The sequence below is a fragment of the Bemisia tabaci genome, chromosome 1 (genome assembly GCF_918797505.1).
Source record: "Bemisia tabaci chromosome 1, PGI_BMITA_v3".
Taxonomy (NCBI): Eukaryota; Metazoa; Arthropoda; class Insecta; order Hemiptera; family Aleyrodidae; genus Bemisia; species Bemisia tabaci.
The window spans coordinates 38,843,089-38,860,960 of record NC_092793.1 but is presented as its reverse complement, the minus strand read 5'-3'; the positions used below and the strand labels follow the sequence as shown (position 1 = coordinate 38,860,960).

At 38.4% G+C, this 17,872-nt stretch overlaps 1 protein-coding gene across 3 annotated transcripts in view; it reads left to right on the top strand.

The window, feature by feature from the left end:
• The window catches only part of rictor (rapamycin-insensitive companion of Tor), an 83,038-nt gene that overhangs the window by 16,343 nt on the left and 48,823 nt on the right, over positions 1–17,872 (top strand). For all 3 annotated transcript variants that reach the window (XR_002009247.2, XM_019049161.2, XM_072300685.1), the window contains exons 3-6: positions 1,358–1,526; positions 4,516–4,647; positions 9,065–9,255; positions 16,992–17,190. Coding sequence is in view for 2 of the 3 variants with exons in the window: in XM_019049161.2 (XP_018904706.2) it covers positions 1,358–1,526; positions 4,516–4,647; positions 9,065–9,255; positions 16,992–17,190 (691 nt within the window). In the remaining variant the exon portion in view is untranslated. The remainder of the gene's footprint in view (positions 1–1,357; positions 1,527–4,515; positions 4,648–9,064; positions 9,256–16,991; positions 17,191–17,872) is intronic.

The window sequence follows — 17,872 nt, the reverse complement described above, 5'->3', positions numbered from 1 at the left end:
CTAATTGCACTCTACACAAAATCCTCATTTAACATTATTTAACTAACAGGAAGTCCCTAAAGTTTAGACAACTTTTAAGGCAGCAGTATTTTCACCTCATATCTCAAGAATTGCCAAGTTTCATCTTTTGTATCATCTTTTAATTCACATTTTCAAGTGTCGGTTACGTAACGGACACAATTTGTTGTCGTCTCCCTGACCAGGCATTCTATTGGTCTGCCCGATAGCACCAGAGATTGAATCAAGCTTTTCAATGCGACCAGGTGAAGAACCACTTGTGGTTGAGGCGCCCATCCTTGGTATGCACTCGACTCGAAAAATTTTGCATCGAGCGAATGCTTGATTTACCCATCATGAGGCACTGTATGGAAAAGACGGACCTTAAACTTAGAAATACACATAATTAGGAACTAACTAAGAAAAATTAACAACCTCTGAAAGAACAGAACTTAAAAAAAAAAAAAAAAAAAAAAAAAAAAAAAAAAAAAAAAAAAAAAAGGCGGCATTAGGGACGACCGGGCCTTTACCACTCTTCTTTTGGCCGAAAGATGGAGAAATTACCGCTCGAGAAGTGGCATGAGAATAGGAAAAAGAGGAATTATTTCTCATGCATTTTTTTTCTAGAACCTATTTGGCATATTTTTACTTACGGAATACAGAGAGAGATCAAGAAACCCGAGGTTCAGAAACTGTCGGAGGCAGCTCGCCGAGGGGCACCGGGACTTCTTCAGTAAACTCTATCCAGAGCCATAGGGCAATAATTACAAGCATACTCGTAAGCAAGCCCGCAGAAACTGGAAGCCCATCCATGCAAATACCACTCTGTCAGCAGCCGTGGACGCTGCCCTCGCTACTCCGTAATCTGAGAGCTAAAACTTCGTTTAGCTCAGCATGACTACTTACTTTTGCTATGCTCTCCCTGACTCGCTCCTCTAAATTTTTTTCTTTTCTTTTTTTTCATGTTCAAATTTTTTTTTCTCAATCATGATCATGAAAGGACATCGAGTTTGCAGAACGATGAGACAGAGCAGTGATCCCAAGCCTGTGGATCGCGTACGGACCAAAAGTATACGGGGAAACGTTTCCTTATCTTAAAAAGTTCGGAAGCGTGATGTCACAGAGTGACAAAGCAGTGAATAGTAGCATGGAGAGCGGGAGCGCAGTGCACACGAACTTCGTAAACGGTGCATCCGGGAACACTGAGACAGGTCTCTTAGGAAGGCATGTTGAACTTTTTCTAGCTGCAATATAACGCCATTAAAAAGGGGTATACAAGTAAGAAAAGCATACTATAAAATTGAGACTACTTACCAAGGATTTGAATAGTTGTAACATGGTTTTTTTCATTTTGTTTCAGAGCCTAAAGAAGTAATCCATGAAATTTTGTCAAACGTGTGCCAAAAACAGCATTTATCAGAGGCAAAAATTCTTGCTTATTTAAATGCATTTGTGCAGTTCCTAGTCAAACTGAACCCAGACCTCACACCCTGTGATCTTGGATTATCTATAGAGGAAATACTTTTGTGGTATGCAATCTTTAACACTTTTTCACTCTCCATCTCTAATTTTGTTTTTTTTTCTTGTTTTTTTGTTTTTTTCTGCTTTGAAAACAGGGAGAAAACCGAGTTCCGGCAACTACTGCCCGCATGTGCCAGGAACGGGCGGCCAGTCCCACCCCCGACAGCCGCAATCAGCTGACAGGGGGTTTGAGAGGGTCATCCGTACCCCGCACACACGAGATTGAGGCATGCTCGATGGTCAGCAGCGCGCGAGTGGGTTCGGACCCCGACTAAAAGCCTCCACACCCACCCAGTTACACGAACTGGTGGTTCTCCCAGCGAGACATCCCGACCAGACGAGACATCCTGACCAGACGCTCTTCTCCTAATTTGGTTTTTTCTCTCGAAAAAACGTCAGTTCACTGTGTTCATACATCATAATATTTATATGCTGCGTTTCGAAAGTAGTTCGTCGTAAGGTTATCTCAGATCTACCTTCAAAAACATTTCTTTCCGGATTCACAGTATTTGCTGCAAGAAGAATCTTGCCTAGCACAATTTTCGAGGACAGTGCTACAACTTTTTTAGGAGCAAGCAATCACTTTAAGAAACAACTTCACTTAATTAGGAAGGATTCTGATGTTCAAAAGTACACCACAGAAAATATATAAGAGTGGAAGTTCAACCATCCCTATTCTCCTCTCCTAATCACGGAGGACTTTTATTTTTTATTTATTTGGGAGTCTGCCATAAAACTTTCCAATTCGCAATTGTATAAAGTAATGAGAGCAAGATTATTCAATCCACAACAGTTAACGCAAATTGTGCCTGAAATTGAAGATGTGCCTAGCTCGAGACTTTTGGTACTTTTATCTAGGGATCCTGAAGCAGAGTGGGTACTCGTATCCCCCTGTTTACGACAGAGAACAATAGAATCTCCCAGCCAGTCAATGAGAGTCTCGGTTCGGGGAATAGTCGCAAAGGAGCTCGAAATAGTCCCGTCGCGCAGAGCATGATGGGAAAATCTGAATCTTGCACAGTCGAAAGAACAGCAAGTTTTATTGCCATTTGAGACCTTCACTTACAGCTCGATTATCTCATCGAAAAAAACTAATATTTAGCTGACAGTTTTAGGACACACACTTCATCACGCTGCTAATACATTCCACCCATAAAAACTTTTCATTTCTACTCTCACAAAGTGAACTTGCGCGTAGAAAAACGAGATTTTTTCAGAAGAATGCGTGACTGTTTGAATTCCCGCTACGCATGACTAGTCCACAGATATATTGTGAGAGCACCCACTTTGCTATCAGATCCCTACTCTCCTCCAGCGCCTCTGAAGAATGGGCATGTTGCAAACCTCAGTTAGAGCCCAAAGTAGAGTTGTTTTTAATAGAAAATGGCTCAAAAATCACGATGGAAGCATTGGGAAAGTCTGAAATATACTCCTGACTTCAAAATCTGGGTCAAAAATATGCGTTTTTTTAAATTTTCCACTTCAAAAACGATACTACGGCATAGATGAACATTTCAAGAGAGGAGTCGCTTCATCCAAACCTTGCGCACAAGGATACAATATTCAGCATGGCTGACGCTTCTGGGGGCATATCGTGAGGAAGCACCATGGTCTCTATCAATGTAGGGAAAACGTGAATATAAACTCACCGGTTAATGAAAGCCTCTCTCGTCACGTTTGTGTTGGTAGGTTGGCGTTGGCCATGTGGAATATTGAGTAGCATCCTGGTGAGCAAGGGTTGGATTGAGGGACTCCTGTTACGAAAGAGGGTTATTCAAAATCGGCGATTTTGCCCTACTCTTGGATTCTGCCCGGAGTTGGATATGTTGTTCCCTATCACAAGACTCACCTTTTTCCGGCATTGGCAAGTTCTCCCGAAATGTTTCCCGCGCGCTACGGCGTTGCCAAGTTGAAAACAGGCAAATCCCGTAAGTGGTATTAAAATTGAGCTATGAAGTTGCGGTTTTAACGAAAATTCTCTAAAAATTGCGCACTTTAAGGAAATGACCATGTTTTTAATGTCGCATTAATTTTAACATGCATTGTTGCCAATTTTTTTATTTTTAAATTCGACAAATTTTACAAATCCGCAAATACTCAAAAACGCTATCTTCAAATTTGAATGAAAAGTTGTCTAATCGATAGTTCCTTCAATTTTGCATCCATCAATATATTACAGCTCGCAGGGAAACTTTTTGTTCGCGAGATATAATCATTTTTGTAAATAGCTTTATGGAGCGACGACGCTTTTTGAGTCCGGGCAGATAGAAATTTTAGCCTCCAAAAACACCGGGTAGCATTAATTCCATGGTTTCCTGTGTAACTTTTGGCGCTGAATCCGAATTTGACCATTTCATAACAAAATTGTCACCAAGAAGTTGCCAAATTTGGCAAAAATGGCTTAAAATCGCCCTTTTTCTCAAATTATAAACAGTGACTTGCCAGGAGTTGATCGGACGACAAAATTGGTTATTTCCACAGTTGAAACTCATTTAAATTTCTACAAGCTGAGTCAATTTCTTACAACATACCACTTTTTTAGAAAATACCATCAAAATCAGCCTGTTTTTATGAATGTTAAGGACATTCCTGTTTTTATTCCTGCAGAAATATGTGTTGAGAATTAGTTTAGATGAAAATTTTATCAGCAACAAGAAATTGGAACTAGTTAAGTCACAACTGTAAGTGATGAATATGAAAAAGGACACATCTCAAATTCTTGTCTGAAATTTTTTCCACACCATCCAGCTTGGCTTTTGCAACAATTCTTGTGCCGATCAATGTATTACATAGTCAAGATTTTATAAATATTTCTGCTTTTTCACTGTGCTTTACGTATAAATCAAATAGTGTTTTGTCTGTTCTGTATTTAATGGTCTAGTGGATATGTGTCCTACGATGAATTTTTCGTTCATTTATTGCTTCCAAAATGAGCTGTGATATTTTAGCTTTTACAATTCAGAAAATCTGATGGAACATCTTTTGTTTTTTTCACAGTATGCGGGCCATACTAGTTCAAGAATCTTCAACTGTTCGTTCCGCTGGGCTCCGGGTTTTGCGACATCTGCTGAAAACCAAACAATCATTTTTTATCTTGAACAAAGTCCAAATTCCGATTCTTATAGCTAGGTAATAATATTTTCTCTTCGTTTAACGTGGTGAAAACATGGAAAAAGCTATGAGAATCCTCGCTGTATGCAAATTCTCCATTGCAGATCCAGCAAATTATCCAAGAATGCTAATAAACGTCTATAGCATGAAACTAATGAAAATTTTCATACCTCAAGTCAATATTTTGAACCTCTCAGAGTAGATGAAATATGGCGTTTCACTTGTCTTTTGAAATAACTGGTTGTTTCAGTTGAGAGCCAGTTTCTTTAATTTTGCTCCTAATACAATTGTAAGTACCAGCAGCACATAAGCATCTAAACTATTCTAATGGCTGACTTTTTTATGACAATTAAATATACATAATAGTCAATTATCTGAATGATAAAAATTCACATATGTCCAACGAACAACAATTTGCCGTAAGTTTTCATGGTTTTTCGCGTTGCAAACAATTATTCCAATCAAACCATGGTAACCACTCAAAAGCTTGTAAAATTTAAAATACTGACTTTGAACAGATTACAGTGTAGACTGAATCCCTCACAGCAACACAGAGCTTCACAAAAATCTTGAGTGAAAGAACGATGTTGCAAATTGTGTCAGCATGCTCCTGCTAAGAATTCAATGACAACATTTTTAGCCCCTCGACCCCCCCCCCCCACCCATCGGGTTTGGGAGGGAAGGGGGCTGAAAATATTGTCATTGAATTCTTTGGGGTCGATTTACCCCAATAGTAGGGCGGATAAGCATAACAATCGTGCATTTCTGGAAGAAAGCATGAAATTTTCAGGATATCATCTTTACCTATAGAAGGTTCAATTTCGCAAGTGAGCCCAAAATTCTGAGGCCATGGGGGCCGGGGGGGCAGGGGGCCCTGATTTCGCTATGTTTTGCCGAATTTTCGCGTTGGATCATCGTAAGAACGCCGTCAACAATGTAAAATGTAATCAAAACTTGTGTAAACGTGATTAGTAGGTTCTCTCAAACAGTATCCTAAAATGCTATCACTGTCCGATCCCGGAGCACCCCTCAAAATGCCAAAAAATCAAAATGGCGCCCATAATAAGGCCTCCGGAATATCGGTATTTTCACTTGTGCATATCCTGTCATGTGAGGTATCATTTTCCATGTAATTTTGGTCGCAGATTTCATATTTGAAGTCAAAACAACCCCCCGGTCAAAATTGGTGCCCCCAATCCAAGATGGCGTCCAGATTTGAAAGGCAGGAGGGTGCATTTTTTAAAGTTTTACGCGATAAGGCAAGTGATATGTCATTTCCTATGTAATTTTGGTCGTACATTTCATTACTGAAGTCAAAAAAGCCCCCCGGTCAAAATTGGTGCCCGAAGTCTAAGATGTCGGCCAAATTTGAAAGGCAGGAGTGTGAATTTTTATGAGAAAAAAAATCACGTGAGATGACAAGTGAGGTATCAATTTATACGCATTTTTAGTCAACAAAACGAATCTAAATGAAATGTAAAAAAAATCTTTTACACAAAAATGATACGAGATAATTAAGAGGGTGATCAGTTCGGCCGTCCACGGTAGGAATGGTGTTAACAGGAGCATCTATCATGAGCTATTTTATTCATTTTTAAGCCCATATAATTTCTCAATAAAGATAAGGACATTTCACGCGACGCACCCTCCAGTATTAGGGTATAATACCTCCAGGGTATACCCTCTTGCCTTACCCTCTCCAGTCAGTATAGGAGAAAATCCTAATCAACACATGCTGATTCACATTCCCAGTCAGGCTCTTCAGGATCTTCTTCCTACGGTTTTGTAATTTTTTACAGTTGGAGTCTTCAGAACTTCTGCATGAGTCTAAGAACAAAAAGATTATTTTTTTCTTGGTGGTACAGCATGGTGTCACTCCCTTTCTTACAATTACACCGAATAATTTTAAGCGGGGATTCCGGGAGCTGGAGGCAAGTCACTTAAAATAGGATGAAGCTCCTTGTTTTTATTGATCCATCCCCAAAGACAAGCACCCAGATCACTTCATCCCATCCACAGTTGAGTATAAAAGTAGCTCCTAAATTAATGTTACCTACTTCATTGCTGATGATATCGAGGGTAATTTCTCTAATTGAATGAAGACATTGAAATCTTGAAATTTTTCCTTCGATATATGATGACGGAGGTCAGCGAAAGTCACATTTTTGGCTACCATTGAGGAGTAATATTTCGACAGTGAAACAGCAAAAGTGCGTATCTTGGTTGCAGGATTTCAAAATATTCGCCCCTATTTTATTTTCTGAAAGGGGAACAAACCGACATCATGGCTTGAAATTTTTACAGAATATTCCTCACATAGAGAGTGAAAACAAGCAAAGTTTTCAAGAAATGACTCCAGTATTTTTTAATGAAGGAACGGAAGTATGACAAGAAGTCTGCTACACCACGAATCGAAATAGTATTTAAGCAGTTTCACCATCGATTTACTCTTTTCCAGCTCTTTACATCCGTTCGTGGTTTTGATTAGGTTCCAAGAACCTTTCTTTGGATTCTTGCAGGTAAGGATCAGATAAAAGCATACATAATAAAGTTGCTGTTCCTATTTTATGGATGTAAGGGGTTGAATCGCAACCAGTAAACGCATGCAAGAACAGCGATCATCTCGGATTTTGCGCGTTTAACATCACTTTGAAAACGCAAAGAAACATTGGTGTCTGCTCATCAATATGATGGAACATATGTTTGTGCAATGGATTCGTAAGTATGCCTATGCTTTGATCGCTTTCGATGTAGTAGAGACCCACCAACTGAAACCGACTGAAAGTTTTCTAAATTATTTTCGGTACTTAATAATTGTTCATCCTCTGAGTCTAGGGCATCTGAAATGGAGTTCAGAGTTTTTGTGCAGTTATCAGCAAGACACCTCACTATTAGTGGCTCATCATTTTTCACTTGTCAGCCATGATGGCTTTCATCTTGATTATCTCGTTTCATTTTTGTGTAAAAGATTTTTTTTACATTTCATTTAGGTTCGTTTTGTTGACTAAAAATGCGTATAAATTGATACCTCACTTGTCATCTCACGTGATTTTTTTTCTCATAAAAATTCATCTTAGACTTCCGGCACCAATTTTGACCGGGGGGCTTTTTTGACTTCAATAATGAAATGTACGACCAATCTTACATAGGAAATGACATATCACTTGCCTTATTACGTAAAAATTTGAAAAATGCACCCTCCTGCCTTTCAAATCTGGACGCCATCTTGGATTGGGGGCACCAATTTTGACCGGGGGGTTGTTTTGACTTCAAATATGAAATCTGCGACCAAAATTACATGGAAAATGATACCTCACATGACAGGATATGCACAAGTGAAAATACCGATATTCCGGAGGCCTTATTATGGGCGCCATTTTGATTTTTTGGCATTTTGAGGGGTGCTCCGGGATCGGACAGTGATAGCATTTTAGGATACTGTTTGAGAGAACCTACTAATCACGTTTACACAAGTTTTGATTACATTTTACATTGTTAACGGCGTTCTCACGATGATCCAACGCGAAAATTCGGCAAAACATAGCGAAATCAGGGCCCCCTGCCCCCCCGGCCCCCATGGCCTCAGAATTTTGGGCTCACTTGCGAAATTGAACCTTCTATAGGTAAAGATGACATCCTGAAAGTTTTATGCTTTCTTCCAGAAATGCACGATTCTGGGAACTTTTTCCCCTTATCCGCCCTACTACAAGAAGTTTTCGTCCCGAAGATCAATTCCCGGCCGTTTCCGGGAAAAGATAGTGTAAGGGTGCTGAGGAACACCCAGTATACCTCTACCAGTATGTTGCAAAAATATTTTTTCTATAATTAGCAAAAGAATTATGATTTAAACCTAAGTAAGAATATTTAACAAAATGCCTGATTTGACTTTTTGCCTGCAACATATATTTTGGCAAAAGTGTAGTCAAGTAGTAGGCATTTGTAAAAGGAAAATCATGAAGAAAATATCTGTCCAAAAGTAAGGGAAGGGCCAATCTGAAAATTTTTTAATGAGGGAAAAGCAAAACATGTTATGGAATCTCGAGATTGTGAAATAAGATATTAAGAAAACCCTGAATGCTTCTGTAGTGTCTAAACTGCTTTCATGGCTTGCATCAATATCCAAAGATGAGGGGCGATGGAAACGAGCTTAACTACATCAGACATCGCTGTATAAAGTGGAAAACTAAGTAACACTGAAACTTGAAATTTTGTGAGTATATACTTCATAATTTAGGGTAAAGTTACATAAAATCTAAAGACGTTACATGGTTTAGTTATCTATGGACACCATTTAAAATTTTGCAACATGAAATAGAGTCGGACTGAATTTAGTCAAAACATCTAATTTTCCTGTTGTTATCAGTTGGATTTTTGGACGAGGCAGTTTTCAGAACCATCCTAGTGATTCATAATCTGAATGCATTGCTGTTAACAGGAGTGTAGATTTATTAGTCCAGAATCACAATGAAAGAGTTCAAGCCTTACAGCTAGTTCGCCATCTCCTTAAGGTTGCCCCTGAATATTTTCCTCTCCAAGTGGCTAGGGCTGTTGCGGCAGCTATTTTCCCTGCAGCCGGAGACAATGATCGGCTCATCAGATCTTGTTTAGCAATTTTATGTGAATTGGGTAAGTAAATGTCTCATCTGGTAAAACTTATCTGAATTTTTCATTTGACTTTTCATACTCTCTTCATTCAAAAGCAAATACTGCATCCCTGTTTATGTGGGATCTTGTAATTAGGGGGGATGAAATGATCCAACGCTAGTCTCAAATGGTAGACCTGATCAATGGAAGCGATATGACTTAAGATTACACACCGGGCTGAGGTGATATATCTAATCGCTGCCCGATGATACGACCTAGCACCACAGACCTCTCAGAGTATATATCCTAGTAGCTCTCGAAAGAGCAATGACGTCAGAGATGTCAGTGTGATGACCGATGCTCCAAGGTAGATGCTCTGAGACGTCTACATGCACGCCTGAGCTTGCACTTGCGAAAGCAACGGCTTTCCTCCCAAGGCGATTGACGCATCATGAAATGGGACATAGAACTGTAAGTAATATGGTTCGTCATTTCGTGGAAATCTCCTAGGAACATCTTTAAGCCACGTACTTAACAATATCTTTAAGAAAAACCAAAATGATCAGAACAAACAACGCAGCATAGTAACATTCATTCAAAGATTAGGAAGTTATTTGCACCTGGTGGAATCTATAATCACCTGGAGTCACCAAAACACGATCAACTGATGGGACAGAGCGGGATTGTGCACACCAATCAAGTCAATACCTATTTACACTGGAGAAAACTGCATATATGGTCCAAGTGAAGTCTCATGACAATCAGAAGGGAAGGCTTGTGATGCCTTAGCCGTGGGTAAACGGTAGGATGGGGTCAGACCGCAGGGTGAGTCACACCGCCAGTCGACCGTCGCACCCCCAGCAGTGGTCAAATTTGGAAATTCAAAGCATGGGATTAAGCAGTTGGAAGTGTTCGTCTATTGTTTGATGTTCGACGAATGATCCTATTTTCATGGGTGGCGGTAGCCACCTCCGGACAAAGTCTAAACTCGACAACACTGGAAAGCCTCCAAACGAAAAAAGGTGGCAGCCAACCATAGACACACGTAACTCCCTTATTCTGAAAATTGATTCGACTCTAAGTAGACTGCAGCCCAAACGACGGCACGGATTCCAACGATCTTGGTGTCTACTGACGCATCTAAATTGGGCCTACTAAGTTGGAAAGTTTCATCCAGATCCATTGAGTTTTCAAAAAGTTATAAGCACTTAAAGGCCCAAAATGACAAATATTTTTTGTAACATGGGCCGTTCAGTAGCGGGAAACCGACATGATCACCTTTCACAACAGATTTCTTGCTTATGCGGCCACAGATTCTAATGAAACCTACAAAGGATCATACTTGAAGATATGAGGATTTCATTTCTACCACATTTAATAGGGTTTCAATGCTCGGATAATTCAGCATCGGCAAATAACTTTCAAAATTTTAGCTACAATGTTTTGAATTTTAGAAAAATCCGGTATAGTGGTTCAATGCCATTGGTCGATTCCGTTCAGTTCAGCCAGTCTCGGGAACGAAATTTCCCTAGTTACCAATACCAACTTCCAACTCTAACTACTTGAGAACAGATTTATGATTTAATATAATATAAGAGTTCAATTCTCTGTAGAAGCTAACTAATATTTTTACACACTTATATTATTACGTCGCACGTCTTCTGCCAGAGCCCGATACACTATTTCATTAGTTTCAAGTGTTCAAGTGATGTCATTGTTCAGAAGTGAGGTTATCAGTCGGTGTCGGGTGTACATGTCTGACCCATATACGTAAATGGTCTGACCCAAGCATCAATGAATGTAATTCGGATTCCAAAATTCAGGTAAATTACGTCGATAAAAGGACACCAAAGTTGTGCCAAACTATCAAAAGGAAGCAGGATTTACACCACAGTTTGCATTCTCGTGACTAACAGCATCCAAATATTTCCCTACCATGCACACCGATGGATCGAAGGGAGAGCCCATTACTCTCAGTTTTTAAATACATTATTGTTTTCCTCAAGTCACAAATGCTAGTTTCCATAACTTGAAGAGATGTAGTTGTTTTCAGTGGACCCTATCAGTCTCAAGAAAAGATCTAAAAATTACCGTAATATGAGCCTTCGCCCATCACAATACTTGCGACACGGTCATTATGCTCTGACCAAAATTTATTCGCTTTAAATTTTGCTTTCAACCTACGTGCTCTTGAGTGCTTGTGCTTTCCCTAATTGTATGTTATTGACATTAAGATCTTGTGTACTTCATGACTAATCTTGGAAAGCTTCGCCTCTTACCGTTGCTTGTTTACATCATGGAGATATGCGGGGATGCAAGGTATAATTCAATCACTAAGTCAACTTTATATCCCTAAATCAGAGATCTTTGACGATGAGTATTAGCTCAAATTTGGTTTTCTTCGAGTCTCTTTGATTTTGTGTCAGAAGTTGTTAGAAACACCATGTGGCCAGTCAATGTGTAAGAAAGTCTTTCATGAAAGGTATGTACTCGTTCTATTTTCTCAGCTTGATGATTACTATAAAATCAAGAATTTATATTGCTGCATAAATTTCTGGGCCAATCGTACCAATCGTAAGTACGTAGCGCCCATTCCTTCTCTATTTTAACTCATGAAAACTTGATGTAAACACATCAAATAGTTAGGTTATGTTATGGACTTACACTGGTGGTGCAGCTACCGACTGTTAGATAATAAACCCTTAAATGACATTCGGCTAACTTAGCTGTGTTCAAAGACACCACGATCGTTGGAATCCGTGCCGCCGTTTGCTCTGAATTCCATTCTATATCTAATCAATTTTCAGATTAAGGGAGTTAGGTGTGATTAAGAGTGTCGGCCTCCCCTTTGCTATAGGGACTTTAGTAGGTCGTCATTTTCCTCGACCGGGGGTGGCTACCGCCACTCTTGATGTGAAAATATTGTGGTGTTGTTGGTTGTTGTGTCACAGAAGTATTCCATCTTCACCTAGTGAGTTTCTAGCATAATTACTCCAGTGAAATAGTGCACTTTGAAATTAATTGAGCGTTGGGTCTATGTATGGTTCGCATGCCTACCTAGTTCTTAATGGAATAAATGTAATCGGGTGAATCAAAGCCAAAAAAGATTAGACCAATCGGTAGCATTTATGATCAAAAAGTTTGCGCCTAGGTACCAACTGCAGAACATGCTCTGATGAAGAGTTTGGGGGTGGTGCTTTTAGTCCGACAGTGGACAACAAAATTACTAGGAATTCTTGAACTACCAGGTAACTGAGAGGTAGCATTCATTATCTTATATGAATCAAAAGACTCCATTCAAATTTAAATGCTTACTTCATGCCAGTTATACGATTCGACAAATTATGTGGTAAAGCGACTCTAAGCAAAATAAATCAAAATATTCTCCGCTAGCGTCAATATGGGTATACTGTATCAAGCTTACAGTGTAGTATTTGCAGCAAGTTTTTCTCTTTTTCAATTAATTTTCTGACTGAGGCCATTGTAACTTGAGGTTGAAATTCAGTCGATTATTACCTGAATCGCTCAAGTTCAACGGAGTGCATAATAGGTATATGCACAATTTTCTTATCTTCATGTTTCAAGTCACATTCCTAGACGTTATACTCTGTTAAAAGAAAAAATACTTTTGAGGCCGATGGAGCTTGGCTTGACGCACACTTTTATTGATAAATTAAATACCTCTTACAGGAAATACTTTTTATAATGAGTGAACAAAAAAAAAAAAAAAAAAAAAAAAAAAAAATTAATTTTAACTCTTTGAATGGACTTCCCACTTAGTGGTCTCACTGTTATTTAATTTAAAATTTTAGTAGCTGAATGTAAGTATGTCCAACAGTTGAGTTAAACGCAGTAAAAATTGCAGAATTAATGTTGAAACTTTATGAGTAAGGAATAATTTATGCGGCAAAAGAAGTTCATTCTAAGTAGCCTACACTATGACAATTAATTGCTAATCCACCAGTTTTTAAAACATTATGTACCCTCTTTCGATGAGAGAAGTTTAAACTCACCAAAACATCAGGTAACTTTTATTGATTGCAAACTGAATCACCCCCTATTAATGTTTAGTTGATCAAACAAGGAGTTCCAGTTCTGCTCATTGAAAAAATTATTCTCAGTTTCTCTGTCTCCAGCCAAATGTTTCATTAGCTTCATTTTATTCCAAAAACCACCTGATATAAAAACTACAAAAAACCCCAAAAAACTTTCAGATTCTAAGGGGTAAAGAATCCGGCCAAAGTCTTAAACTTGTTGAACCAAATTTTCTTATTACTCGTAAAAGAAAATTAAAAATTATACTTTACTGAAAATCGAATGTGGGCCCCTTCATAAACGAGTGATACAACATTCACTGCATGTGTGTATGTGAACCTCTTGTAGTTTTGTAGGAGCCCAAGCGGTTCGCTCGCTCTTTGCAACAAACGCTACATTCGTGAATGGAAAGTCCTTGAAGGAGCACACAACGTCCTTTTTCTTTCTTTAACTTTTGCATTTTTTATTCAGAATCTTCGTAAAATCAAAAAGAAAAGTATGGACTGATCTGAGCCTTATATGTGCTCTAAAACAATATGAAATATTTTATCGCACAAAGTCGAACTGTAGATCGAATGTAGCCCCTTCACTTATGAGTGATGCAACAGTCATGACGTGTAAGTATGTGTAGCCCTTGCAGGAGCCCCCTTCCTCACCTATTTGCATTTTTATCTAAAGTACAAAAAAAAAATCGGTATGGATTGATCTGAGCCTTCTGTGCTCCAAAATAATATGAAATATTTTATCGCACAAAGTCCAATATTTTTCGATTCAGGTCCTACAAATGCTTTTAAAAGAGCATGAAAAAAAAAATACTCAATCGGCTGGCGAAAGTCCAGTATTTTTCTTGAGAATAGTCTCCTCCTTCAATGAGTGATGCAATAATTGCGACATTTTTGTATGAAAAGCCCTTGCAGAAGCCTTTTTATTTGACTCAGCTAAATTTTGAAGAATCACTGACGTGTCCGCAAAAATGCGTTAAAAAGAAGGGTCACTGAAATTAATGCTTCATAGAGATATCTGAGGATCCATGTCAAAACCCTCTTACCTATTCTACTCTGCGTTAAAAATAAAAACGCTCTTTTCAACCATGATTATCTGGGTAATCCGGAGTCATTTTCATGATGATCAGTTCATTATGCAGTGGTATAGGATACAATGTTATAATAGCTACCATTTACATGCATATTAAACTGCAGCATCATAAGTTGAGATTAAAAATATTATACAATAAATAAGTTTTGGGAGAAAGCAAAGGAAGACTGATGCGCTTAAAAAATACACTGCAAGCAATCTTCCAGCATGCAGAGGGGACAAATACTAATGATTACAGTAAGAGCATTTTTGCCGACACGTCAGTGATTCTTCAAAATTTAGCTGAGTCAAAAAAAAAGGCTTCTGCAAGGGCTTTTCATACAAAAATGTCGCAATTATTGCATCACTCATTGAAGGAGGAGACTATTCTCAAGAAAAATACTGGACTTTCGCCAGCCGATTGAGTATTTTTTTTTTCATGCTCTTTTAAAAGCATTTGTAGGACCTGAATCGAAAAATATTGGACTTTGTGCGATAAAATATTTCATATTATTTTGGAGCACAGAAGGCTCAGATCAATCCATACCGATTTTTTTTTTGTACTTTAGATAAAAATGCAAATAGGTGAGGAAGGGGGCTCCTGCAAGGGCTACACATACTTACACGTCATGACTGTTGCATCACTCATAAGTGAAGGGGCTACATTCGATCTACAGTTCGACTTTGTGCGATAAAATATTTCATATTGTTTTAGAGCACATATAAGGCTCAGATCAGTCCATACTTTTCTTTTTGATTTTACGAAGATTCTGAATAAAAAATGCAAAAGTTAAAGAAAGAAAAAGGACGTTGTGTGCTCCTTCAAGGACTTTCCATTCACGAATGTAGCGTTTGTTGCAAAGAGCGAGCGAACCGCTTGGGCTCCTACAAAACTACAAGAGGTTCACATACACACATGCAGTGAATGTTGTATCACTCGTTTATGAAGGGGCCCACATTCGATTTTCAGTAAAGTATAATTTTTAATTTTCTTTTACGAGTAATAAGAAAATTTGGTTCAACAAGTTTAAGACTTTGGCCGGATTCTTTACCCCTTAGAATCTGAAAGTTTTTTGGGGTTTTTTGTAGTTTTGATAAACAATCGAGAGGTGGAAGAGTAAATTTGGCTGCATAGGGGAATTTTGTTTTGTTTTTTTTTTTTTTGGACTTTTCGTCCTCATATTTATGGTTTGTTGACAGAAATTCGGAAGGCACGTTGTCTTAATCTACTCACTCTAGGCTACTGATTCCTTTTTTGCTTTTTGAAAAATATTTATTTTTGTTATGTTAGGTGACAATTTTGTGCAGGAAAGTCGGGATGGAGTGAGCCCGCCAGTGCCGCTGGGGGTCATTCCGCCAGTGCCGCTGGGGGTCATTCTGCCAGTGGCAGCTGCATGTTATTTACCTATGACAATATGACTTACATATATTTTACGTGTAACTTCACATGTGCACTTGTCTTACATGTAGGTAGGTCATTTTGAAACCCACCAACTCTCTTTGAGTTTTAAATTTTTTTTTCTAAGAGAAAAATAAATTTTCAAAATCCTAAAATTTATTGGATCACCAAAATGAACTTTTACTTCCTATAGTCATATGATATTTTGTACTAACTCACCTAAGTTCTGACTCAAGATTTATTTGTTCTGTTTTATTTTTCTTGATTTAATGGTTTTTTCTAGCACCTCTTATGTCTTTATTTGCATATGGTGGACTGACCCTACGCGTGGGGTCACCCCACCATTTTTTTTTTTAAATTAAAAATGAGGGAGGGGGAATGCACCTAAGTATCAAATTTTTTTTGTACATATTGGGAGGTCCTAAGATCACTCTTAGCATTCAAAGAAGTTCATCCATCAATTAGAAAAATCGGGGAAAATCTTGTGGCGAAGCCTTCTACCCTATTTGTAGTAAAATGTGAAAAGTAGAGCTCCACTCTCTCGCAAATATCTTGGTTTCTTATGGTGCATTTGATTCAAATGTTTCCTTTAAGCCTAAAAGAAGCTTACAAACAAGTATATAAGTTGTATCAAAAGCTATATCCTGAAGACTCAAAGCCTCCCTCTTAAATCAGGATTGCCACAGTTAAGGAACAGGAAATCTCAGATAATTGTAAAGAGACAGAGAAAATGACAAAAGTGGCAGGGACAAATTGTTGAGTCACCTTTATTTGCTTTCTGGAATGGGCTTGACGTTTTGAACCACAGATTTTATCTGGAATCTACTTTAAAATAAGTCTTGTTAATCATCTGACAGATCCATAATTGAATCAGTTGTTTTAAAAAAGGAATAGGTCCATTCCTCGATGAGTCTGAATTAGTATGTCCTTTTGTGCAAGCCAAGGCTCATGCAAAAATACACTTGTTCCCTTTTGAAAACAATCGATTCGATTGTCAGGGAATTTTATCAAAATGGGATAGGGTAATCAGGGAATCTCATTTTCTCAATTCTGTAGCAACTCTGTTAAAAATGCCTTGGTCTGTTAAAAAATCGAGAGTATGGTCCTCAGAAATCTTGTCACCACTTTTCTGAATGCCTAGCTGTTTTCAATGTATAGGAAATAAAAAAAAAAACTTTTGTCTGGGTACGCCTTACTTTTATTCACTCATTCTTTTCCTCTGTAATATTTTTTGGCCTTACGCAATGTGTTTTGTTCCTTTCTTTTTCAGGGTTATCAAATCCTGATGTTTTCATCGCATGCGGTGGTGTTAAGGCTTTAATGTACAGTTTACCAACACAGTCATCTCCGCAAATAATTGAGTCAATGATTGGTGTACTGGTATTTTTAATGAACAAACCTGTCACCAGGAGTAAAGCAAAGATAGATTTTTTTTGTTTCGTTGCTTCCTTCATTGATCTTAAAACGGAGTAAGTAAATATGCCTTAATGTTACAAGTGATAAACTGGGCCTTAGTTTTACGACCTTCCTTGGTAATTATATCCGTCTAAGTAGCTACCACAAAAGATGGAATCACCGGACAGTCATTTCTATGAATTCAGTCAAGTTTTTATTTTAGTAGTTGTGTATTTTCATACAGTCTGGCCGAACATGCAAGAGTCAACCAGAAAGTGAGGTTACCTATTCAACATTGTTGTAGTTAATTAACCACGGTATACAGAAATGGTTTCTCAAAGAGGGCTTGTAAGATAGCAGTCGTTCGATTTCTCATGGTTTTAAATGCAACTTTGACAGCTTCCCGAGTATTTTTTCTCAATATTTTGTGGTTCCAGGGGTTGGCGTGTACTAGGAAATTTTTGTGCTTTTCAGTGTTTTTGCTTCACTGTTGCGTGGTTATCATTTTTACGTAAAGTGGAACTTTATAGAAATTGTGTGCTTTCGTAGAGCAAAGTGCTTATTGCAAGTAAAACCCCGATCACGTCCTAGGAGCGTCGAGAGGTACGTATGGTGTAATTATTCATGGAAATTTTGAAAAGCCCTGGACTCCAAGCTCATAGGGCTTGCGACGTCTTAGTCTGCGGATGCACCGGTCCCGTTCCAAGAGCTCGAGAGCTTCAGGGTTGGGATCAGAGATTTAGAGCTGAGGTTTGA